Here is a 25,086-nt window from a genome sequence, read left to right on the forward strand (position 1 = left end):
TAATTATGAGAACTTTCCTTCATTTTAGAAATAAGAAAAAATGTTCATTATAACCAATTGTATTCAATAGTATTTATTGACGATGCCAAACAGCCCAGTAAGAAAATGAACATGAATAAAAGTTATAGAAATTGGAAAGGAAGAACTAAAATTTATTATTCAGATGATGTTATTGTGAATATAGAAAATCTAGAATTTATAGAAATCATAAAAATTAAGTGAACCTGTTGAGCAAGTTGGGCTGGATGTAAGATCAGTACATACAATTAAATTTTATTTTTATTCTGGTGACAAATAAATGAAAAATAAAGTTCTTAAGATGGCATTTACTGATTTTTAAGGAAATGTCAGATGATTAGGGCATAAATGTAGCAAAATGTATGTGGAGCCTCTGCTGTGAAATTACAAAACAGTTTAGAAAAACACAACTAAGCAAATATGAGTATATCAAGTTCTTTGGTTGGAAGAGTTTGCAATATGTAATTAATCAAAACCCAGCAGGTTTGGTTGTTTTTGTTTTAGCATTAGTTTTGGTTTTGGTGTTGTATAGAAATTGAGACACTGTTTATAAAATTTATATGGATATATAGAAGTTCTGAAATAACCTCAACTCTTCTGAAGAACAAAATTGAATGATTCATAGTACAGATACCAAAACTTAATGTAACACTACCATAATAGAGCAGAGTCATAATGATAAGATAGCTAGCCCAGTGGAACACGGTATTGTCTTAAACCAGACTCAAAGAATATAGTCTTCTGATTGATAGCAGTAGAATCTTAAAAGTATGGTGATTTTTAAATGACACTAAATCAATTGAATATATGTCTAGGAAACAAACAAACAAAAAAAAGCCCTAATCTTAAGCTTATCTCGAACCAAATGCAAAAATTAATACAAAGGTTGTAGATGTAAATATGAATGGTAAAAACAGTGAAGCTTTTAAGAGAAACATCTAGCCAGAATATCTTCAGAGCCATAGGATAGACGAAGATTTTGTTAAGCAGGAAAAATTAAACAGGAAACAAAATACAGGAAAAATGATAGAACTGGGCTGTAGCGTAGTGGTAGAGCACTTGTCTAGCACATGTGAGGCACTGGGTTCGATCTTCAGCACCACATGAAAATGAATAAGAGTATTGTGTCTATCTACAACTTAAAAAAAGAAGGAAAAGTGTTGGTCAGTTAGACTACATTACAATTAAGATTTGATGTTCATGAAAAGAATATCAATAAGAAAATTAAAAGGCAGCTGGTATGGTGATTCAGGCCTGTAATCCCAGAGACTTAGGAGGCTTAGAAAGGAGAATTGCAAGTTTTGAGGCCAACCTCACCAATTGAGCAAGACCCTGTCTCAAAATAAAAAGCATTGGGGATGTAGCATAGTAGTAAAGTGTCTCTTGGTCAGTCCTAGCACCAAAAAAATAAGAAAGAAATAGAAAACAAAAGGGCATGTAAACTCACAGCATGGAAAAGATATCCACAATGCATATGTCCAAAATGGACTCTTACCCAAAATATATTATTTTAAAATTATTTTTTAATGTATAGTAGAAAACAAATGCCGAACCCAGTAGATACCTGAATATAAACAACTTGGTCAATAAATATTAAATGGTTAGTCAACTTTATAAATATTCAGGAAAATGCAAATTTAAATGGTATTAATGCTATATAACCACTGGATGTTTAAAATGGAAAATACTAGACAGACCATACTTTTCATACAGTACTAAACTGAAAACTGGCATTATCTACTAATACTGGGCATATATATAAAAGTATGACCCACCAATTCCACTTTTAGGGATTTACCTCAAAGAACTGGAGATATTGATATATATATATATATATATATATATATATATATATATAGACACATGTATTTTTTTTCACAAAAAGCCATATACAAAATATAGTGGTACTCCTATTAGCTAAGAATTGTAAACAACCCAAATGCCATCATCAATGGAATAAATAAGTAAAATGTGGTATTTGTTGCATCGGAATAGTATATAGCAGTGAGAAGGAATAAAATACAAATGTAGTATGTATACATCTCATATAATACTAAGCTAAGGAAACCAGACATAGGGGGCTGGGTACTGGGGTGCATGTCTGTAATCCCAACAGCATGGGAAGCTGAGGCTAGAGGATTGTAAGTTTGAAGCCAACCTCAGCAACTTAGGCCCTCAGCAGCTTAGTGAGTTCCTGTCTCAATATAAAAACTGAAAAAGGGCTGAGGGTGTGGCTTAGTGGTTAAGTGCCCTAGTGTTCAATCCCTGGTACCAAAAAAAAAAAAAAGGAAAAAGAAACCAGACATAAAAGTACTGTATAAAGTTCCATGTGAATTTCTTTGTATAAACCAGCAAACTGAAATTTTTATATGGAAATGGAAAAATTTAAAAATATGTAGGATAAAATTAATCTCTATATCAAAAATCTTTAGGGGAGAGGACTAGTTGTGGCATTCACTAGGAGGGTTCACTGAGGGATCCTGGAATTTTTAGTAGAGTCCTCCTGGTCTGATTGCCAGTTACACAGATGTGTTTAGAAAATGAACTAGCTCTGTACTAATGATTGATTTGTTTACTTCATGAATGTTTTAAGAAAATCAATGTGGGTGGAAAACTATCTCCTTAAATATGCATAAAATAGCTCTGAAATACACAATAAACTTTGCTTGTCTCCAGGTCAAAGTTTCTGGAGCTAGAGATCAGGGTTTGACTTTGGAGCAATGTGAATCTATTACCTATTCAGAAACAAGGTCTGTAGTTTATATTTGCAAGTGTAAATTAAAGATTGTTCATCATTTATTACCATACATGAATATGGGATGGATTTTATTAAAATCAGATACTGTCATGTTGAGTAAAATGCAAATCCTGATTATGTCACTTAAAAAGTAGTAGATAGGCAAAGAGATACCAAATAAAAAACTTTTGTTAGTTTGATAGTACATGAAATAAGATAGATTTTAACTTGATGGCTAATAAGCAGACTAGTGGTAAATGTAGTGGTTATAGCCCATTTTACAAAATGGAGAACTGAGTATAGTAGGGTAGCTAAGGGTCATAATGCTAACAAGTATGTAAAGAATAGTATAAAAACAGTCATCCATATGGTTTTAACCTCTGAGATGCCACTTTCATCTTATCCTACAGTATGCTTTATAGTGATTCTTGACACTGAGGATTAATTCTTAACTTTTGAAGTTTTTGTCATTTTATAACAAAACATGCTTGTGTTTTAAAATGATTTAAGTACTATAAAAAGAGTATAACAGTAGTTGAAGTCACCCTTTCCTGTTTTGTTCTCATAGTCCTGCTTATCAGAGGTAAGCACTGTTAACAAATTTCTTTATAGCCTGGAACCTTATCACACATTTGAAAAATAATACTGAAAGATAAATTGGAAGCCATTTTTAACTTTGTTTGAGAATATTTTCTTTAAAAACATGGCGTTTTTAGCTTCATCATATGCTTTGTATGATGCAGTCCAATGAAATTGACATTAAATGAAGACTTTATATTATACAGGTTTTAGAATTACTTCTTGCCTTCTGTTCAGTGACTCAGCTACGCCACGTGCTTACTCAAATGATGTTTGAACAGTCTCCATCTGGCAATACCATTCTGGGAAGCCGTTCTAAGTGCTTAGAACCTACTGTGGCTTTGCTTCGTTGGTTGAACCAACCATTGGATGGATCAGAAAACTGTTCTGTTTTAGCTCTGGAGTTGTTCAGGGAAATATTTGAGGTAATAAAATTAGACAAATTAATTTTTCTACTTTTCATTACCCTTAACATTTTGTTTTCAAGAACATTCATAGTAAACTTCCAATTGTTCGTATACTTTTGGAATATTATTCTGAAACAGTCACTCTAGACTTACTTGCTGCATTCAACTACCAAGTGTTTTTTCAGCCAAACTCACATGCATTACTTTTCCCTTTTTCATTGAATAGCTTCTGTATTCTTGTTTCTATTTAATAAGTAAAGGTATTGATAAGATTTGTATAGTTTTGTTGTATGGTTATATTTTTAATAGTCACATTCTGTCTTTCTGAGTAAAAGTTGTTCATTGTCCTTATTAGCTGTTGAGTTTGTAAAGATAGAATATGAGATTTAATTAAATATAAGATAGAGTGAACATGCCAGACTATATGCTATGCACTTAGGATAGAGAAAAAAATCACCTTAGTCAATAGATTCTACTATCTCTGCAAATTAGCATTCTCTACTGTTTTCCCTGTTTTTACATTTTTTTATATTCCACTGTCTTCCTAAAGCATTTTCTTTCTCATTGGTGGATGCTTCTGAACTACAAATAAATATTTGTGTGAGTGATTACATACATTAAAGATTATGCACAAATTATCCTATTTTAACTTGATCTTGATTCTCAACAGTTTGAATATCTTTAAAAAGCCTTTGAGATTCTTGATGGAAATTATGGTTATTAACCATTAAGACCAATCTGTTATTATTTATTATAATTATTTTTAGAAAATTTGGGGGTTTTTAGTAAATATCTAAATTATTTTGAAAAAATTTAAATCACCAGGTCTATTAAAAATGTTTTATTTGCAAAATCTTATTATTCCCTTTGAGAAAAAAATAGCCATCATGGCCTTCAAATAGGGATGCAAAGGTAAATTTTAAACAGGAGATTCAAGTCAAGGAAGTATTAAAGTAAATAAGACATCTAAAGAGACTGTGACAGCTGCATGATGACTGTTTTTATACTCTGTATTTCATCTTTATTTTTGATCATTGTTGACTATTAATTTTCTAGGATGCCATAGATACTGCTAACTGTTCCTCAGCTGACCGTTTTGTGACCCTTCTGTTGCCTACGATCCTTGATCAGCTTCAGTTCACAGAACAAAATCTAGATGAGGCCTTACTAAGAAAAAAATGTGAAAGGATGGTTAAGGCCATTGAAGTTTTGTTAAATATCCTTTGCTGTCATAAGTATGGAAATGATATTTTTTTCCAGTACTGCATTACATTTTGTCTTTGTATTTTGTCATTTCCAATGATCATCTCTGTTCAGAAATATTAAAACTGAAGATTTTAAAAAGTTTCAATGAAAAGTCTAAGTATATAGACTTTCCCTCTTTTCTCTGTAAAATGTTTAAACTAAAGTGCATTTTAAGAAATGCTTTCTAATCTTAATTTGAAAGCATTTTTATTACAAATTGAGATTTGGAGATGCATTCTAAAATTATCTTATTACTGTCTTTTGCTTTTAATTCTAATTGTTACCCCTATATGATAAGTCCTGCCATCTTTAGTGGAGTGTATCAGTAATAAATATGTAGTTGTCATGATTTTAGCCCAGCTTTTCTTTCTTTTTTTTAATTGTGTGTTTTAAAAATAAAAGCCTTTGGGCTAGAGTTGTGGCTCGGTAGCACACTTGCCTAGCATGCTTGAGGCACTGGGTTCAATTCTCAGTACCACATACAAATAAATAAAAATAAAGGTCCATCAACAAATGTTATCAACAGAACTTTATTTTAAAAGAAAACCTTAAGTACAATTAGTTTCACTTCTAACTTCATTTATAGTTCTTTCCTGTGTTTGCTTTTTCTATAAACTTAATTCTGAGTTGCTAATTAAGTGCAAATCCCATTTTTAAAATATTTAATTAATGCCCTCTCCCCCATAAGCAAATCTAACCAGATCTCTTAATTCACCTGGTCAAGTTTCTTGGTATATAGAGGAACCAGAATATGCTCAACTTTTTACAGCACTAACTCTTAACTCTGGTTTGGTATTAGAATTATTTGAGAAACAAGAAAATTTAGACACAGGAACCTTCCAGTGAATCTAATGTAATGAAAGTAATTTTGAAACCTTAGGATTAGTGGAAATTGTATGTTCTGTGTGTTGATTTTTTTTGTTTGTTTGATTTATCAGTGTAGGGGATTATAATATGCCACCAGATTTGAGAACCACTGCTTTACAGATTCATGTTTATTCTGCTTGACTTTAGAGATATTTGCAATTGATATACTCAGGCCTTTTCATTGAATGCCATCATAACAGCCTCTTTTTGGTGGTAGATATTCACAGTAATTTACAATATGCAAAATGTGAGAAAATAACCTCCCTTAATTCAATAAATATTTATTGAAACGTGATCTTTGCTAAGAAAACGTGTACATCTGGTGGAGAAACATCTTTTTTAATATTTTTTTTTTTTTTAGTTGTAGTTGGACACAATACCTCCACTTTATTATTATGTGGTGTTGAGGATTGAACCCAGGGCCTCGCATGTACTAGGTGAGCACTCCACCACTGAGCCACAACCCCAGCCTCCATCTCTTCTATTTTACTTTTGAGTCAGAAACTTCGTATGAGTTCTTCATTTGCCACTTATCAGTCACTTTAGTACCCTCAGTTCCAGTTTTCTGTCATTGAGCAAATGTAACAGTAATTATACTGGATTGCAGTGACAAATAAATAATTACTATGAAATTATTCTGTTGTAAATAACTACACAAATATATAGTATATTGAGAATTTTTTGTTTGTGTCTTAACAAAACTTAACCTCTGTGTGGAGATGATACTTTGAAAATGCACATTGCAAAAATTCTGACTACTATCAAATGTACCACTCTGATAGAACAGCAGTTTACATATGGCAAAATTGACCTGGGGTTTGGAACAAAGGTAGCCGATTCTGAATTATGGTGAGTATAAGAAATTCATATTGCAAAGTGGTCAAGGGCAATAAAAATCAAAGATGTGGTGATGCTCATCTTTAAAGATCATCCTAGTGTATGTTCAGTTAACTCAAGGTATAGCAGAGAATTAAAGTATTTTTTCATAATGAATTTGTTTAAAAACATTTAATTTATAGATTGTGTACTTCTTAAGAAAATTATTAACTTCTGTGGTTTCGTTTCATTGTTTAGGGTTTTGGGTATGTGCATGTGTGATTAGCTAAGGGTCTTGCACATTCCTTTTCTGGAAATTCTTTTTTATACTGCCTCAATCGTTATTTAATATCTTCATTCATAGTTTAATGACTTTGTTCATAGGAGTTTTGTTCATAATGTTTAATGAAATATATGGGGAAAATGGGATAGTTTTATTTAAGATAATGAATCACTGCTGATAGTTTTTTAACAAAGACAACTTTTCTTGGCCTGTCAGGAGTTGTGGTTAAAGATAGATTTTCACTGATAGTAAGAAGACATTCTTTTATGTTTCTTCTCACCATGAATGAAGATAATCTAATAAAAATGATCTCTTTTTTACTTTTTTATACTCTGAGAACATGGCCTAGTATAATTCTTTCACTTTGTATTGGGTATCCTTAATTACCTAAGGTTACCCCCCCATTTATAATCCAGTGACAAAACTAAGAATTAAATGGGTCATATTCCAATACAGCTTAAAGGATATTGCTATTTGAGAATAGAAAAAGAAACACTGTTTAAACTTAGATTATTAATGCAAGTTTGTTCTCTTTGGGTCTTGAGTTTTAAGAATATTGATCTCTAATTTTTTACTCATCAGCAGATATAATTCCTTATTTTCTTGAGTTTTAAATACAAAGATATAGGGCAGGTGATGTAGCTTAGTGTTAGAGTGCTTGTCTAGGATGCATGAGGCCCTGAATTTAATCTTCAGTTCCATTAAAAAAGGGGGGGGGGGTTGTTTGTTCATTTTCTTTAGAATTATGAACAGAAATAAGCTCAAAGAATTTTTTTAGTTATCTAATTTAAATATGACTTATGTTTAAAGCAAACTTGCTGCTGATGTAATTTTGAAAACTCTTGATTTGATGAACAAACTTAAACAGTTGGTTCCTGGTATGGAAGTAAGCTTCTACAAAATCCTTCAGGTGAGTTTAAACTTCTCAAACAGTGAAGTTGATTTATATTTAACTGATATCTAGTGAATATATTTGTTTTAATATTCTAAATCTTTAAAGGATATTTATTTTAGAATTGACCACCAGAAGACAGTTTAAAGTTAACTTTTATCAGTACTTTTAATATTCTCGTTATACTATTATTTTACTTATTTTCCCCAAAACTGAACATTAAGTGCTCCTGATTTAAATGTATAGAATGTTAGTGATAATAATACTCTTCATCCTTTTCTTGTGTCATACTTGAGGATTTCTTTATGTGTTTCACTTGGCATTAGGAAAGTCATGTTTATTTTAGATTTTGGTTTGTTTTGTTTTGATTAGGGTTGATGAGAAAGAATAGTAAGGAGACAGGAAAATGTCTATGTTATGGTTTGAATATGAGGTGTCCCCCAAAAGCTCATGTGTGAGACAGTGCAGGAAAGTTCAGAAGTAAATTATTGGGTTCTGAGAACCTTAACTTAATTGGTACATACCCATATCTGTACACTGATATGGATTAATTGGGTGGTGATGTTTGGCAGGTAAAGTATGACTGGAGGAGGTAGGTCACTGGGAGCATGCCTTTGGGATTTATATTTTGTCCCTGCTGAGCAGAGCTTTCTCTGCCTCCTGGTTGCCATTATCCTGAACTACTTTCCTCTTCCACACCTTTTGGCTATGATGTTCTGCTTCACCTTGTGCACAGAGCTAGCCATGGACTGAACCTCTGAAACTGTGATCCAAAATAAACTTTTCCTCCTCTAAAGTGTTGTTATCAGGTCTTTTGGTCATAGCAATGAAAAGCTAACAGGAGAAGAGGACTCAATTCAATTATGAAAAAGAATAAGATTAGAGGAAGAGTGCAGAAAATAGCTCACTCAGATTTCAAAACAGTAGAGTATGAATAAAAACTGTACATGTTATCAGAAGACAATAACACTATATTTAGTTTAAATATCTAATTGGTCTTTTATTTACAGTTCTAGAATCAGGCAACATCTCGTTCTATCAAGTAAAATAAGTGTTCTCATTAGCTAGGCAAAGAGATTGGCTTTCTAGATAGAAAAAGTTCTAAAAAATCCAGAAGCAATTGATCATTTTAGTTACTTAACTTAGAGGTTTTTTATCTTTTTGTTTGTATTTAAAAAGACTCAAATCAAAATTCAGTTTGATTATGTAACATTTAGTACAAATGACTTCATTCTTATTATTTCTGATCTTCTGGGGCCTAGACCAATATTTGTTTAACAGTGTCTATTTTAATAACACCTGCCATTTATAGGTATTTAGCAAAAATGTTTAATTAATTATTACTGTTATTGCTGAATTGTTAGTACAGTAACTTAGCAAAGATATCTCTAAAATGTATAGAAAGGGTAGAAGCCCAAACAAACTTTAGGCACGTCCACTTACACACTTTTGAGAATATTATGTGTAAAGGCATAGAAATGATTCAGAGTTTGACTGTACCATTTGTTGGTGTAGGCTTGAGTGAGTAATTTCATCTCTCTATATTTAAATTTCCAAACTGCAAACTGGATTCTTCTTTGTGGGAGAAATTATAAAGAAAGATATCCATTGAGGGTTGTGTAATTAAAGACCTGTTGTTACCATAATTCTGTAGCACAAATTATGCTTGAGTACCTACAAGTCACCTAATGTTTTAAGTGTGAAGGATTTATATATTAATATCTTTATTAACAACGTGCCTTTTAAAGAATTGAGTCCAAAAATGTGATTTTTATGTTCTTAGGGGATGTTTTTCATAGTGGATGATTTGGGGCTGACAGTACCAATATAAAATATTTACTAATATAGATAACTAATACTTTATATTGTTTCAGTCATTAAACTTAAATTTTCTGATTTGAGTTCATTTGAATTTTTAATTGATAACTGCCAATTTGGACATTATTAGCCATTTTTTTCTTTCATTAAATGGCAATTAGAAAAAGTAAACAGTGATTCTAAACATTAGTAAGGTGTGAATGATATTTTAAATTCATCAAAATATTTAAGATGTAATTTTCATAGACATAATTGAAAGCATCCCAAACTTTTGCTAAATTTTTAAGCTAGTGTTCATATTGATTGCATGACAGTATAAATAGCTATAAACAAGTAAAGTCCATTAATGCATTCAGACATTAAATAGAGACATTTTAGAATTTGCCACTTTGCTCTAAAGATCTGACATCATATATTCTCTCTGCCTCTTATTTTCTGGTTTCTGATTTGTTTAGGATCCTCGTTTGATTACTCCTTTGGCTTTTGCTTTAACATCAGATAATAGAGAACAAGTACAATCTGGATTGGGAATATTATTGGAAGCTGCTCCACTGCCAGACTTTCCTGCATTGGTGTGAGTTACAATCATTTGCAATGTATCTCTTGTGCTATTGAAATGATTACTGTTTGTGCAGTAATCCTTAATATGAATAGATTACTGAATTGAAGATTTTGTGATTGTCAGTAATTTTTCATGTGATTAAAATAAAATTTTGATTCCTACAACTGAAAGGGCCAGACATGTACTCAATCATGGGAACACTAGATCCATGAAGTAAAAGATGTTATCCAGATACCATCCTTCTTTGTCTCTTACTACCTGTTTTTAAAAATGTAGTAGGTTCAGGATTCTTTTTACACTTGGATCCTACCATATTAGCTTCTTTATAGGAAGAACTTTTCCTTTCTAGTTGTTTTAAGTGAATAGTATAAGCATAACTACCCTTGACCAGATCTGGGTGGTTGCTAAGGGGTTAGCTGTGAGAACTACATGGATTAAAAGTTATTTGGATAAGGTTGATGTAAAGGTTCCTGAAGAAAAATTCTGTGCTTTTATCAGAAAATGGAATAGACACTGGCCAGGCAAGAGTTTTTCACTATGCTCACCAATTTTAAATAACAAAAAAGAATACTTGCAATGTTGTTTGAAAAAATTTCAAATTGTTGTTTTGGGAGTAGTTCTCTGGTTGCCATCAAAATGTCTACTGAAGGTCATCAAATATATGGTCATACAGGAAACTTCTAAAGTTAACAAGATACTAATGGTCTATAAATGTAGCAACTCCATTTGGTGTTTGCTTGATTGCTTTAATAGTGTTAATATTTAAAAATTTCTCAAGCTTCAGAGGGAAGACTGCATCCACAATGAACATGGGCATCTGAACCTCTGCCTCTGTACGTGAGGTTTTCATTACCATTTTCACTATTTTGACCATCCTTGTCTTGTATTGTAGATACTTTTCTCAAAACATTCATATGTTTACTATTTAGTGTTCTTATTTGATATTATCTTGGGCAGTTCAATAAGGTGAATTTATAGGATGGATAAGTAAGTAGGTTTTTCTGTGCATGCTTATTTATTAACCTTTAACAAACATTTGGTAAGGGCCTATTATGACTGTGTGTCAGTCTCTTTTCTGGACATTTTGACCATAGCAGTAAATTGACTGGGTTCCTGCTGTCATAAATTTACAGTATAGTCAGTGGAGAATATTTAAAAGTGAGGGTGAGTTCATTTTGTATATTTTGTTATGGGAAGGAGAGGTGGTTAATATTAATATTGCATAGGGCATCATAGGGCATTAGCAAAGGCCTGAGGAGCTCATACAAAGCCCTGAGATAGAAACAAGATGGGCTTTTAAGTGGGCAGGATGAAAATCTGATTGGTGAGAACAGAGTTTTAAAAAAAAAAAAAAAAATCAAGGACATAAAGGTCAGGTGATCTCTCTCATGGCATAAAGGTTGCTTTGAACAGTACCAATAATTTTGTGAGTCATTGCAAATAATGCACACTCACAAACTAGTTCTGCAGTACCTCCAAACCAAAGATGGATTTGTTACAATGAAGGATTTAAGTGAAAAAGTAAGTTCTTTAGTAAATTTAGGACATTTCCCAAAACCCTGTTTCTTCATGCTCTCCAAGATTATTTTGAGAAGATTTAAAGATTTCTATTCAAAAAGACCCATTCTAAGGGCTGGGGTTAAAGCTCAGCAGTAGAGCGCTCACCTCGCATGTGCAAGGCCTGGGTTCGATCCTCAGCACCACATTAAAAAATAAATAAATAAAAGTTATTGTGTACAACTACAAAAAAATCAATATTTTGAAAAAAAAATTCTAAAAGATTCCCTAATTATGCATTTTTTTTTAACTTTACTTTGTTATTACTTTGTTTTCTTTTTGACTCTCATTTAGACTTGGAGAAAGTATAGCAGCAAATAATGCATATAGACAACAGGAAACAGAACATATGCCCAGGAGAATGCCTTTGCAGTCATTAAGTCACAGTTTTCCAACATCAGTAAAGTGTTTAACACCTCCGCTTTTGAAAGATAATGTTCCTGGGTTGAACATTGAGGAATTAATAGAGAAACTTCAATCTGGAGTAATGGTGAGTGATAACAATATTAAATGGGATGATGCCTGGTATCTCCCAGCTAAAAATTACCTCTAATGATAACATTTATTTAAATAACCTTAGATGTTCATTTCATCACTGAAACTTTCTTTTGACATAAAAAGTATATTATTGTGGAAATTTTGAAAGGACAGGAACAGAAATCAGTCATAAAATTTTAGCATTTATTAACACAATTATCAGTCCTTCCTAGTCCCCTTTCTACCATTCAGCCAGCTTAAGAAATAGTTTTAAAGTTGCCATAAGCTTGTCAAATCTTTCTCCTTCTCTTCCTCCTTACTCCCCACCAGGTTAGTGAATATTTGTGACCCACCTTATGTAAATTTTTTTTTTAATTTTAGCATATATGATAGCAGAATGCATTATAATTCTTATTACATATGTATACCACAATTTTTCATATCTCTGGTTGTATACAAAGTATATTCACACCAATTCGTTTCTTCATACATGTACTTTGGATATTAATGTCCATCACATTCCACCATCATTTCTAACCCCATGCCCCTCCCTTCCCCTTCCACCCCTCTGCCCTATCTAGAGTTCCTCTGTTCCTCCCATGCTCCCCCTCCCTGTGCCACTATGAATCAGCCTCCTTATATCAGAGAAAACATTTGGCATTTCTTTTTTGGGGGGATTGGCTAATTTCACTTAGCATTATCTCCAACGCCATCCATTTACCTGCAAATGCCATGATTTTATTTTCTTTTATTGCTGAGTAATATTATATTGTGTATATATGCCACTTTTTTTTTTTTATCCATTCATCTATTGAGGGGCAACTAGGTTGGTTCCACAGTTTAGCTATTGTGAATTGTGCTGCTGTAAACATTGATGTGGCTATGTCCCTGTAGTATGCTGTTTTTAAGTCCTTTGGTTATAGACTAAGGAGAAGGGATAGCTGGGTCAAATTATGGTTCCATTCCCAGTTTTCCAAGAAATCTCCATACTGCTTTCCATATTGGCTGCACCAATTTGCAGTCCCCCCAGCAGTGTATGAGTATAACTTTTTCCCCACATGCTCACCAACACTTATTGTTGTTTATCTTCATAATAGCTGCCATTCTGACTGGAGTGAGATGAAACCTTAGGGTAGTTTTGATTTGCATTTCTCTAATTGCTAGTGATGATGAACTTTTTTAATTTTTGTTGATTGATTGTATATCCTCTTCTGAGAAGTGTCTGTTCATGTTCTTGGCCCATTTATTGATTGGGTTATTTGTTTTTTTGGTGCTTAGTTTTTTTTATTTCTTTATGTACACTAGAGATTAGTACTGTATCTGATGTGTGAGGGGTAAAGATTTGCTCTCAAGATGTAGGCTCTCTATTCACCTCACAGATTGTTTCTTTTGCTGAGAAGAAACTTTTTAGTTTGAATCTATCCCATTTATTGATTCTTGATTTTAATTCTTGCACCAAAGGAGTCCTATTTTAGTGTATGTGCTGCTGAAGCGAATATCTGATATAAAATTCTTTTATTCTTTGATATTCATCATTAAGTTTTAATGATTTAATTGCAGAGTAGAAATTTATTTTATGATTTTTGTCATGTTAACGATTTTCCGATTTTGAATCTAAAAACTTAGGTCAAGGATCAGATAAATGATGTGAGAATATCTGATATAATGGATGTTTATGAGATGAAACTCTCCACATTAGCTGTGAGTACAAGCTTATTTTAACTATTTCTGAAAAGTTTTAATAGTTGTTTTGGAAATTTATAAAAATTAATGATGTTTTTGTAACAGTCCAAGGAAAGCAGATTACAAGATCTCTTGGAAGCCAAAGCTCTAGCTCTAGCACAAGCTGATAGACTGATTGCTCAGTATCGCTGTCAAAGAACTCAAGCTGAAACAGAGGTATGTGCGGATATAAAGACGTTTCTGGTTAGTAGAAAATTTAATGAATGAAGTAAATCATATGCACGATATTATATTTTTATTACTATAATCAAAATGTATTTTCCTGAGGATTTGATGCATCTACTCCACTTTGAAACTTTCTTCCCTTTAATTATGGTTAAGTCGGGCTGGGGATGTGGCTCAAGCCGTAGTGTGCTCGCCTGGCATGTGTGCGGCCCGAGTTCGATCCTTAGCACCACATACAAACAAAGATGTTGTGTCTGCCGAAAACTAAAAAATAAATATTAAAAATTATCTCTCTCTCTCTCTCTCTCTCTCTCTCTCTCTCTCTCTCTCTCTCAAAAAAATAATTATTATGTTTAAGTCTATCTTTTGATTTTGTTTTCTATCTAATTGATATTCTTTATGTATTTTTTGGTTTTAACCATTATTAAAATGTTAGTGTTCCCAATTTATGGCAAACACAGATTTTTTTTTCCTGTGCTATGTTTAGAGCTTCCTATACAGCTACATTTAAGTGTACAGCAAATACTTAAAACTAATTATAACTAGTAGTGAATTAATCACCTTTCCCTTTAAAAAAGGTTTTTCTTGGGCTGGGGTTGTAGCTAAGTGGTAGAGTGCTTGCCTTGCACCTGTGAGGCACTGGGTTCAATCCTCAGCACCACATACAAATACATAATTAAAATGAAGGAATTGTGTCCATCTACAACTTAAAAAATTATTTTAAAAAACCATAAACTTTTTCTTACGTATTCCCTCTGTTGTTCTGTTTTCCAAGTAAGAAATCTAAAAATTACAGTTTATATCCTTTAATTATTCACCAAGTCCTGTTGATTCTACCTCCTAAAAATTACACTCTTCTGCCTTATGTCTGTTCCTAATTCTGTTTACTATAGGTCAATTCCTTTTTCTTTTTCATAGGAAGAGTCACAACAGAACCTCTAATGAGTCCTCCTGTCTGAGTCTAGTACTCTATTTTCAGCTATCCTCTACACTTCAACCAAAGTTGTTTCCTGTGTTTGGTTCTGCCCTTCTTCACCTCACCCCTAGAGATCTCTGAAGCAATAATCTGATTATCCCTTCTGTGCTGAATATCCTTCACAATAGTTGCCCTATCCCCAAGATACTTCATTATGTATATACACATAATCCAGAATTCTGAAGAATCTGAAATCTGAAACACTTTTATTCCAAGCATTGGGGATAGGAATACTCACCCTATGTCTTATTTATTAAAAATACAGTTAAGTAATAAGTATATATGATTAATGCAACTCTCTATAGTCAGTAGATACTGACTTATTTGATACTGGGTGAATCTTTTAAATCATGGATAGCTAAGCAATATAATCATTGAATGAACTTAGTTGTCACAATTAGTATTAGGTTGAACCATGTCATTTTTTCATTTCTGCAGGTCAAAAGTAGTTGTATATTGGCAATTTCATAACATTTAACATAATAGCACAGAGATTTGATGTTGGTATTTAATTCATCTCTTAATGACCTTAAATTATATGCACTGAGATGTATGATTATAGATCTCTAGAATAAGTTCTTATAGATGAATTGCTGTGTATAAATTCTTAATGGACCTCATGGTACCTGTGATTTGTTAACTGAAATGTTATGGATGATACATAGTTATATATAAATGATAGTCTGCTGTTTTCTTTTAAGGCACGAACACTTGCTGGTATGTTACGAGAAGTTGAAAGAAAAAATGAAGAACTTAGTGTATTACTGAAGTCACAACAAGTTGAGTCAGAAAGAGCCCAGAGTGATATCGAGCATCTCTTTCAGCATAATAGGAAGTTAGAAACTGTGGCCGAAGAACATGAAATACTGACAAAATCTTACATGGAACTTCTTCAGAGGTAAATAAGGTTTCCGTCCAAGGTTACAGCCTAGAATGAACACACTATATTTTTTTCTGTGATACTAAGATTCTTTTGCAAGCATTTCATATATTTTGCTTACCCCATAAAATAAGTAGTTATCAAGAAACTTGAGTCATGGTGAAATGAACTATTGCTTCCTCAAACTCATTAGTAAATTTGGAAATAGAATATAGGTGTCCTTTATTTCTTTGCAGTTAACTTTGCTTCTTTTATTCATATAGTCACCAATCATATGGGATATAAGCTCCATAAGGACAAATTTCTTTGCTTTTTTTGGTCACTGAAAAATCCCTAAAGCCTAGAATGGTGCTTGATTCATATATAATTAAGCACCTCATTAATTGTTGAATGAACTTAGTTGTTACAATTATCATCAGGTCAAACCATATGAGTTGTCATTTCTGCAGTTCAAAAAATAGTTGTATGTTGGTAGTTTCCTAACTTTCAACCTTAATAGCAGAGAGATTTGGTTGTGTTTAATTCATCTCTTAATGATGTTAAATTATATGTATTTTCTTGTATGACTACAAATCTGTAGAGTAAGTTTTGTAGGTGAATTACTGGAGTATATACATTTTAAAATTTTGACAGATATTTTCAGATTTATATCTAAAAAGGTTATACACAACAATTCATCTATAAGAACTTCTAGAGATCTATAGTCATATAATTCTTATTCCTACTAATAAAATTTTTGATTATTTTTTTCCTCCCTTGTCAAACTTTCAGACTATTTTTAAAACTTCTGAATTTCCAGGAAGACCAGGAACCTATTATGTGTATTTTAGCAAACAATAAAAATGAAAACATTCTGAGGAACTTTTTTTTTAACTAATTTTAAAATTGTGTTAATACAGATGTAGAAATTTTTAACTTTGCAAGGTTCATTGGTTTATTTGTCTATCAATAAAAGTAATGGAAGTTGTGATGACTAATTCGTTTCTAAACAGGGTAGTTTCCCCCAACAACTTTTGAGACATCACTGATAACATGCACTCTGTGTTAAATCAGATTAACATGTAAGGATGTAAACTGTGGTCCAAAAGAAATACATGGTTTCTGGGACCTACTTGTGGCCACCAAAAGTAAAACTTCAGTTGCCATGTAAGTAATAAAGGGAAGCTAATTGTTAGGGAGTGTTCATTTTAATTATCAGGAGTATCTGAAGGTATTCAAGTTCAATAAAAGTATTCAAATTCATATTGGTCAGAACTGTGTGATAGATAGATGAAATCTTTTTTTATTTTTATTTTTTTTCTTTTTTTGAGTGTGAAAGAGTAAGATTCAAGCAAGAGGAAAAGAAATAGTTCTCACAGAGAGAGAAGGGTTTTAATAGGAGGTTACCACAGATGAAATATTTCTGTTGGCCACATTTAGCCAGTGCCACCCATTTTTGTTGATTAGGGTTTTTTAGTTGTTTGTTTAAATCTTTTTACTGTGACCTGCTTGTGTCCACCAAAAATAAAACTTCTTTAGTGACTAAGTAAGTAACTAAAACTTTTAGTAGGTAAACTAAAACTATATCCATAAAGTAAGGCTAATGTCTCACATATTTCTTTTTTTTCTTTCTTTTTTTTTTTTAGTACTAGGGATTGAACTCAAGGGCACTCAACCACTAAGCCACATCCCCAGCCCTATTTTGTATTTTATTTAGAGAAAGGGTCTCACTGAGCTGCTTAGTGCCTAGCTGTTGCTGAGGCTGGCTTTGAAATTGGGATCCTCTTGCCTCCTGTGTCAGCCTCCCAAGCTGCTGGGATTACAGGCGTGTACCACCACACCCAGCTTGTCTCACATATTTCTATTTCATATTAATTTTTAACCACATCAGTCAACCTGAACATATCTTTACTATCTTACAGTTCATTGAAATCGGTTTGTTCGTAACATTCCTCTTATTAGTACTATTTTTTTCATTGTGTTTTCTTTCATAAAGTTACCAATTCATTGTCATTTCAGAAATGAAACTACTGAACAGAAGAATAAAGATTTGGAGATCACATGTGATTCTCTGAATAAACAAATTGAGACAGTGAAAAAGTTGAATGAGTCACTCAAGCAACAAAATGAAAAGTAAAATTTCTTTATTCTAATATCTTATATATTCTAGTTGGGATTTTACAAAAGAAAAATATATATTTGGCAGATTTCACAAGTAATTATGGTTCTTGTGTTATTTTCTGGGGAAATACTTGGGAACAAAATGTCACAAATAATATGGTCCATTGGTTTTTCTTTTATAACTTCAGAACTATTACCCAATTGCTAGAGAAAGAAGAACAGAGAAAAGAAGTCCAAAACCAGTTAGTAGATAGAGAATGTAAATTATCAAGTAAGTAACTTCTTGTTTAATACATTGCCTATTTTTAGCATGTTTTGCATTGGAAGAAATGCATGTGTGGCTTCTTTTACTTTTTAATTACTTTTTTACTTCTCAACTTTTTTAAACCTTAAATGAGACTCACAACTTCCCTTTTCTTTTTGTAATATTTCATAGAAGTAGTTTCCTTAGCTTGATCCAAGTTGAAAAGACAATATATATATATATATATATATATATATATATATATATATATATATATATATATATAATTTTTTTTTTTTAAATCTAGGGGTACAAGAAATAATTTCCTTTTAAAAATTTTAAGAGGCATAACAGCAGGTGGCAGTGCTAGGTAACTTTTAGCTTCTAGTTTCTTAATGCTGCATCTGTGAAATGATGTATAAAAACATTTTGTTCTAACTCACTTGCCTTAGAGCACAGAAACATACCTATATAATTTTTCATGGTTTTCTTCCCCCTGTTTTTTCTCCTAACCCTTATGCTCTTGAGAGTTGTTCTTCCTGTCTTTGATGTATACTATGTTTATATTCATAACAGAGGAAACAGGGAATGGAATGGAAGGAATACTTGGTAATTTCTGTACTATACTCACATAGTGGAAGAGTTTCGTGGTAATTTCTATTCAGCAAATTCTGTAAAAACATGTATTTGCAGCAAGATATCTCTCTTTTTTTAAAAATAATTGTAGTTGGACACAATATCTTTATTTTATTTATTTTTATGTAGTGCTGAGGATCAAACCCAGGGCCTTATACATGTTAAGCGAGCACTTTACAGCTGAGCCACAGCCCCAGCAAGATATCTCTTTATCTTACTCATTGCTTTTTTTTTTTTTTTTTTTTTTGGCTTTTATAATAGTTACTAATGCTTTTTAAGGTAATGTCAGTATAAGACCAATGAATATATAAATGAATACATAGCTGGTGTTTGTTTGTTTTAAGATTTGCATCAAAAAACAAAAGCACAAGAAGAAAAGATTAAAGTATTACAAAAGGAAAGGGAAGATAAGGAAGAATCCATTGATATCCTTAGGAAAGAATTAAACAGAACAGAACAGATAAGAAAAGAGTTGAGCATTAAGGTAAGACTTGTTTGCATTTGAAAAGGATAAATTTGGTTAAATTTATGTTCTTTTTTATTAGTAATTTTGTTTAAAAGATATTAGGATTTCAAAGCCATTTGACTGTCACTTGTTATGAGGGCTCTCTAACACTGTTTTTCATAAAATCATCAAACATTTATTGAATGTATACTGCATACCAGCACTTAACAGCTTTCAAGTGTTCAAAAAATATAAAAAGGGATTCCTGGTTCTTGATGTCATATGCAAGTACTTATATTTCTGCTTCTAATCTTCCTTCATAGCTATTTAGAACTTTGTAATTTGCAAAGGACACAACATTTTTTTCTTAACTGTCTTCAGATTAACAAATGTTGTATTAATACTTTAATATTAATACATGTAATTTAAAAATGAAAAAATGAAGTCTGAAGTAACAGAATCATGGTCATAAATATTCCAAAAATAAAAATAGTGCTCTTTCTATTTTATGGTCACTCAACTTGAGTGTTAGCCATGAATTATTCTCTCTGGCCAATTATGTTACCACCTATTATAATCCATGAGTAATAGGAGAGACATAAAATTTAATACCACTTTTACATTTTTTGTTATCTGCCTTAATGCATTTTTTAGTAATTTTTAATGTAGTAGTATATAGTTGTTTCTGCAAAACTTTAGCTGCTAGCTATTGACTTAAAAAGATAAGTTGAAGGTATTTTCCTAATTTACATTATATTATTACTTATCTTTACCATATAATTTGGCTAACTGCAATATAATACACATTATATTGTTATCTTGAAATGGTTGTTTTACACACAAATGAAAAATAAAGGATCTTAAAATACCTAAAGAGAAATCATACTAAGCTATTTTTCTTCTCAATTTTCATTTTCTCCTACCCCCTTCCCCAATTCCATAGGCTTCCTCCCTAGAAGTTCAAAAGGCTCAATTAGAAGGTCGTTTGGAAGAAAAAGAAAATTTGGTGAAACTTCAACAAGAAGAGTTGAACAAACACTCTCATATGATAGCAATGATTCACAGTTTAAGTGGTGGAAAAATAAGTCCAGAAACTGTAAATCTTAGTATATAGACATCATGGCATTTTGGAATTTGTAATAATGATAATTTGGGTGTATTTATGTATTGGAGGGGGGTGGTTAAAGGAGGTTACTTGTGACTCCAAAACAATGGGAAATTCTTATCTAGTTAATAATTTAGTAAAGATCATAATTTGATGCATGTTTTATTTGGTGTTTTGAATTAGAAATTTTTTTAAACTTTTCTGTTTTTGGCTTTTATTGCTTAAAGCTGTCTTTGCTTGTTACATTAGAGTATTCTTAAGAAACCTGCATTATTGTCTTTCTAAACTACTCTTTTCCTTGTCTACCCTCATTTGTGATTACAGTCATGGGTCACTTACCAAGGATACATTTTGATAAATACATAATTAAGTGATTTGTTCATTGTGAGAACATCATAGATCATATTTACACAAACTAAGATAGCTAAGACATCACTAGGCAATATCATTTATGGGACTACCATGGTAAATGTGGTCTGTTACTGAAGGAAATGACATTACACTGGGCACATGACCTTACTTAGGTTTTAAAATCAAACTTTCTTAAAATATTTTGAAAGGTTAATATGTTGAAAACAGTTATTTAGTAAAAAGAGATATGATGCAAAGAAGTTTATCTCTAAAGTAGCCTAAGAGAAATCAGTGAATTTAAAATAATTATTATTGCATTTAACATGAAGTAAGATAAAATAGCAGAAACTCTTAAATTTGGAAATAAAATACAGTGAATAATTATCAGAAATAATGTATAAAAATTAGGAAATAGCTGTTGTATAAAATGATTACATCATCTAATAGAAAACTACTTTAAAGAACAGTTTGTAAGGTATATTAGTTTATATATATATTTTTTTTATTTTTTATTTTTGTAAAATGTATGTTGACCTACACTTCCAATCGCTTTAAAATTTCTTATGATTTACATAAGGAGAGTTTAAATTCTATTCTTGCTACATATTCAGAAATGTATTTGTTGTTAATTATACTGATATGTATTTAATGTGTAAATAATTTTTAATTGGGCCATTTAATTTTTTATTCTTTTTAGTTATACATGACAAAGAATGTATTCTGACATAATCATACATACATGGAGTGTAACTTCCCACTTTTGTAGTTGTACATGATGTGGAATTATACTGGTCATGTATTCATACATGAACATAGGAAAGTTATGTCTGATTCATTCTATTGTCTTTCCCATTTCCATTCCACCTCCCTTCTCCCATTCCCTATCCAATCTAGTGAAACTCATCTCCCGACTCACTGCCCACCTATGAGTGAGTTAGCATCTACTTATGAGAGAAAACATTTAGCCTTTGGTTTTGGGAGATTGGCTTATTTCACTTAGCATAATCTCCGTTTCATCCATTTACTAGCAGATGCGAACCTTCTTATGGTTGAGTAATACTACACTGTGTATATGCCACATTTTCTTTATCCATTCATCTGTTGAAGGGCACCTAGGTTAGCTCCATAGCTTAGTTATTATGGATTGAGCTGTTATAAACATTGATGTGACCGAGGCACTATAGTATGCTGATTTCAAGTCTTTGGGTATATGCCAAGGAGTGGGATAACTTGGTGGTTCCATTCCAAGTTTTCTGAGAAATCTCCATACTGCTTTCGAGAGTGGTTGTACCAATTTACAGTCTCACCAGCAATGTATTAGTGTGCCTTTTTCCCTACATCCTTCCTCACCAACATTTATTGTTACTTGTATTATTGATAATTGCCATTCTGACTGGAGTGAGATGACATCACAGTGTAGTTTTAATTTGCATTTTTGTTAATTGCTAGAGATATTGAACATTTTTTCATATATTTGTCAACCGATCCTATTTCTTCTTCGGTGAAGTGCTTGTTAAATTTCTTTGCCCATTTATTGGTTCGGTTATTTGTCTTTTTTGGTGTTCAGTTTTTTTGAGTTCTTATATATCTTGGAGATTAATGCTCTTATCTGAAGTCCAAGTGGCAAAGATTTTCTCCCATTCTGTAAGCTTTCTTTTCACATTCTTGGTTGTTTCCTTTGCTGTGAAGAAGCTTTCTCATTTGATACCATTCCATTTATTAATTCTTGATTTTACTTTTTGCATTGTAGGAGTCTTGTTGAGAAATTTGGTTCCTAAATCATACATAATGGAGGGATTGGGGCCTACTTTTTTTTCTCTTAAGTGCAGGGTCTCTGGTCGAATGCCTAGGTCCTTGATCCACTTTGAGTTGAGTTTTGTGCAGGGTAAAAGTAGGGGACTAATTTCATTGTGTTACATATGCATTTCCAGTTTTTCTCACACCATTTATTGAGGAGACTATCTTTTCTCCAATATATGTTAATGGTGCCTTTGTCTAGTATGAGATAACTGTATTTATGTAGGTTTGTCTCTGTGTCTTCTATTTTGTACCATTGGTCTACATTTCTATTTTGGTACCCATACCATGCTGTTTTTTGTTACTATACCTCTGTAGTATAGTTTAAGGTCTGGTATTGTGGTGCCTTCTGCTTCACATTTACTAAGGATTGCTTTGGCTATTCTGGGCCATTAGTTTTTCCAAATGAATTTCATGACTGCTTTTTCTATTTCTATGAAGAACATCATCAGAACCTTAATAGTAATTGCATCGAATCTGTTTAGTGCTTTTGGTAGTATGGCCAATTTGACAATATTAATTCTGCCTAACTAAGAGCATGGGAGATCTTTTCATCTAAATTCTTCTTCAATTTTTTCTTCAGTGTTGTGTAGTTTTTTTTGTAGAGGTCATTCACCTCCTTTGTTAGATTGATTTGCAAATATTTTATTTTCTTTGAGGCTATTATGAATAGGATAGTTTTCCTAATATCTCTTTCAGTGGATTCGACACTGATGTATAGGAAGGCAATTGATTTATAGGTGTTAATTTTATATCCTGCTATTTTGCTGAAATCATTTATGAGCTCTAGAACTTTTCTGATGGTATTTTTTTGGATCTTCTAAATACAGAATCATGTCATTAACAAATAGTGATAGTTTCAGTTCTTCTTTTCCTGTTTATATCCTTTTCTTTCCTTTGTCTAATTGCTCTGGCTAGATTTTCCAGGGCTGTGTTGAGTAGAAGTGATATAAGAGGGCATCCCTGTTCTGTTCATGTTTTTAGAGGGAATAATTCCAATTTTTTTTTCCATTTAAATATGTTTGTTTTTTTTTAATATTTATTTTTTAGTTTTTGGTGGACACAGCACCTTTATTTTTATGTGGTGCTGGGGATCGAACCCAGCACCCATGCATGACAGGCGAGCGCACTACCACTTGAGCCACATCCCCATCCCCTTAAATATATTTTTGTATGCAATTTGCCAATATTTTATGAATAATTTTTACATCTATGTTCATCAGGGATATTGGTCGGAAATTTTCTTTCCAGGATATGTCTTTGTCTCATTTTGGTATTCAGGTGATACTAGCTTCATAGAATGAATTTGGAGAAGGGTTCTCTCCTTTTCTATTTCATAGAATTTTTTGAGGAAGATTGGTATTAATTATTCTTTGAAGGTCTTAAATTCTCGGCTGAGAATTCTTATGGTCCTGCACTTTACTTCCTTGGTAGGCTTTTAGAGGCATCTTCAATTTTATTGCTTGAAATTGATCTATTTAAATTTTCTGTGTCATCCTCATTCAATTTGGGTAGGTCTAAGAACCAACTTGTTTTGCCAGTTTTTTTCAATTGTTTTTTGTTTGTTTGTTTGTTTGTTTCCATTTCAGTGATTTCAGATCTGATTTTAATTACTATCCTATCCTGTCTTCTTCTGCTTTTGGTATTGATTTGTTCTTTTTCTAGGACTTTGAGATGTAACTGGGTCATTGACTTTCTATTCTTTTAATGAACGAGTGCAATGCAATGGTCTTTCCTCTTAGCACTGCCTTCATAGTGTCCTAGAGATTTTGGTATGTTGTATCACTATTCTCATTTTAAGTCTTAAGTATTTTTTAAGTATGTTTCTTCTGCTATCCATTCATCATTCAGTAGCATATTATTTAGTGTCCAGGTGTTAAAGTACCTTCTGTTTTTTATTTTATCATTGATTTCTAATTGAATTTTATTATGATCTGATAGGATGCAAGATATTATCCTTGTTTTTTTATTTTTGTTAAGAGTTGCTTTGTGGCCTAAGATATGGTCTATTTTAGAGAAGGATCCATGTGAACGAATTGTATTGAGTCATTGATGGATGAAATCCTATAGATGTCTTTTAAGTCTAAGTTATTAATTGTATTTTTTTAGTTCCATAGTTTATTCAGTTTTTATTTGAAGGAGCTATCAAATGGTAAGAGAGTTGTATTCAAGACACCGAGTATTACTGTGTTGTGGTCTATTTGATTCTTGAAGTTGAGAAGGGTTTGTTTGATGTACATAGATTCTTCATTGTTTGGGTCATAAATATTTACAATTGTTATGTCTTGTTAATGTATTATTCCATTAAGCATTATGAAATGTCCTTTGTCCCTTCTGATTAAGTTTGGCATGAAGTCTACTTTATCTGATATGGCAATGGAAACCC

The 25,086-nt window shown here is 32.0% G+C and overlaps 1 protein-coding gene across 1 annotated transcript in view; it reads left to right on the plus strand.

Annotated features, from left to right (window-relative positions):
• Cip2a (cellular inhibitor of PP2A) overlaps nt 1-20,629 on the plus strand; it is a 34,803-nt gene extending 14,174 nt beyond the window's left edge. Inside the window, exons 9-21 of the mRNA XM_076868445.2 lie at nt 3,541-3,759; nt 4,798-4,957; nt 6,561-6,702; nt 7,763-7,862; nt 10,118-10,236; nt 12,076-12,271; nt 13,885-13,959; nt 14,047-14,157; nt 15,844-16,040; nt 18,021-18,134; nt 18,311-18,393; nt 19,347-19,486; nt 20,391-20,629. Coding sequence (XP_076724560.2) covers nt 3,541-3,759; nt 4,798-4,957; nt 6,561-6,702; nt 7,763-7,862; nt 10,118-10,236; nt 12,076-12,271; nt 13,885-13,959; nt 14,047-14,157; nt 15,844-16,040; nt 18,021-18,134; nt 18,311-18,393; nt 19,347-19,486; nt 20,391-20,561 — 1,827 coding nt within the window. The 3' untranslated portion in view covers nt 20,562-20,629. The remainder of the gene's footprint in view (nt 1-3,540; nt 3,760-4,797; nt 4,958-6,560; nt 6,703-7,762; nt 7,863-10,117; nt 10,237-12,075; nt 12,272-13,884; nt 13,960-14,046; nt 14,158-15,843; nt 16,041-18,020; nt 18,135-18,310; nt 18,394-19,346; nt 19,487-20,390) is intronic.
• Nucleotides 20,630-25,086: the final 4,457 nt, after the last annotated feature.

Source organism: Callospermophilus lateralis, chromosome 10 (assembly GCF_048772815.1).
Source record: "Callospermophilus lateralis isolate mCalLat2 chromosome 10, mCalLat2.hap1, whole genome shotgun sequence".
Lineage (NCBI taxonomy): Eukaryota > Metazoa > Chordata > Mammalia > Rodentia > Sciuridae > Callospermophilus > Callospermophilus lateralis.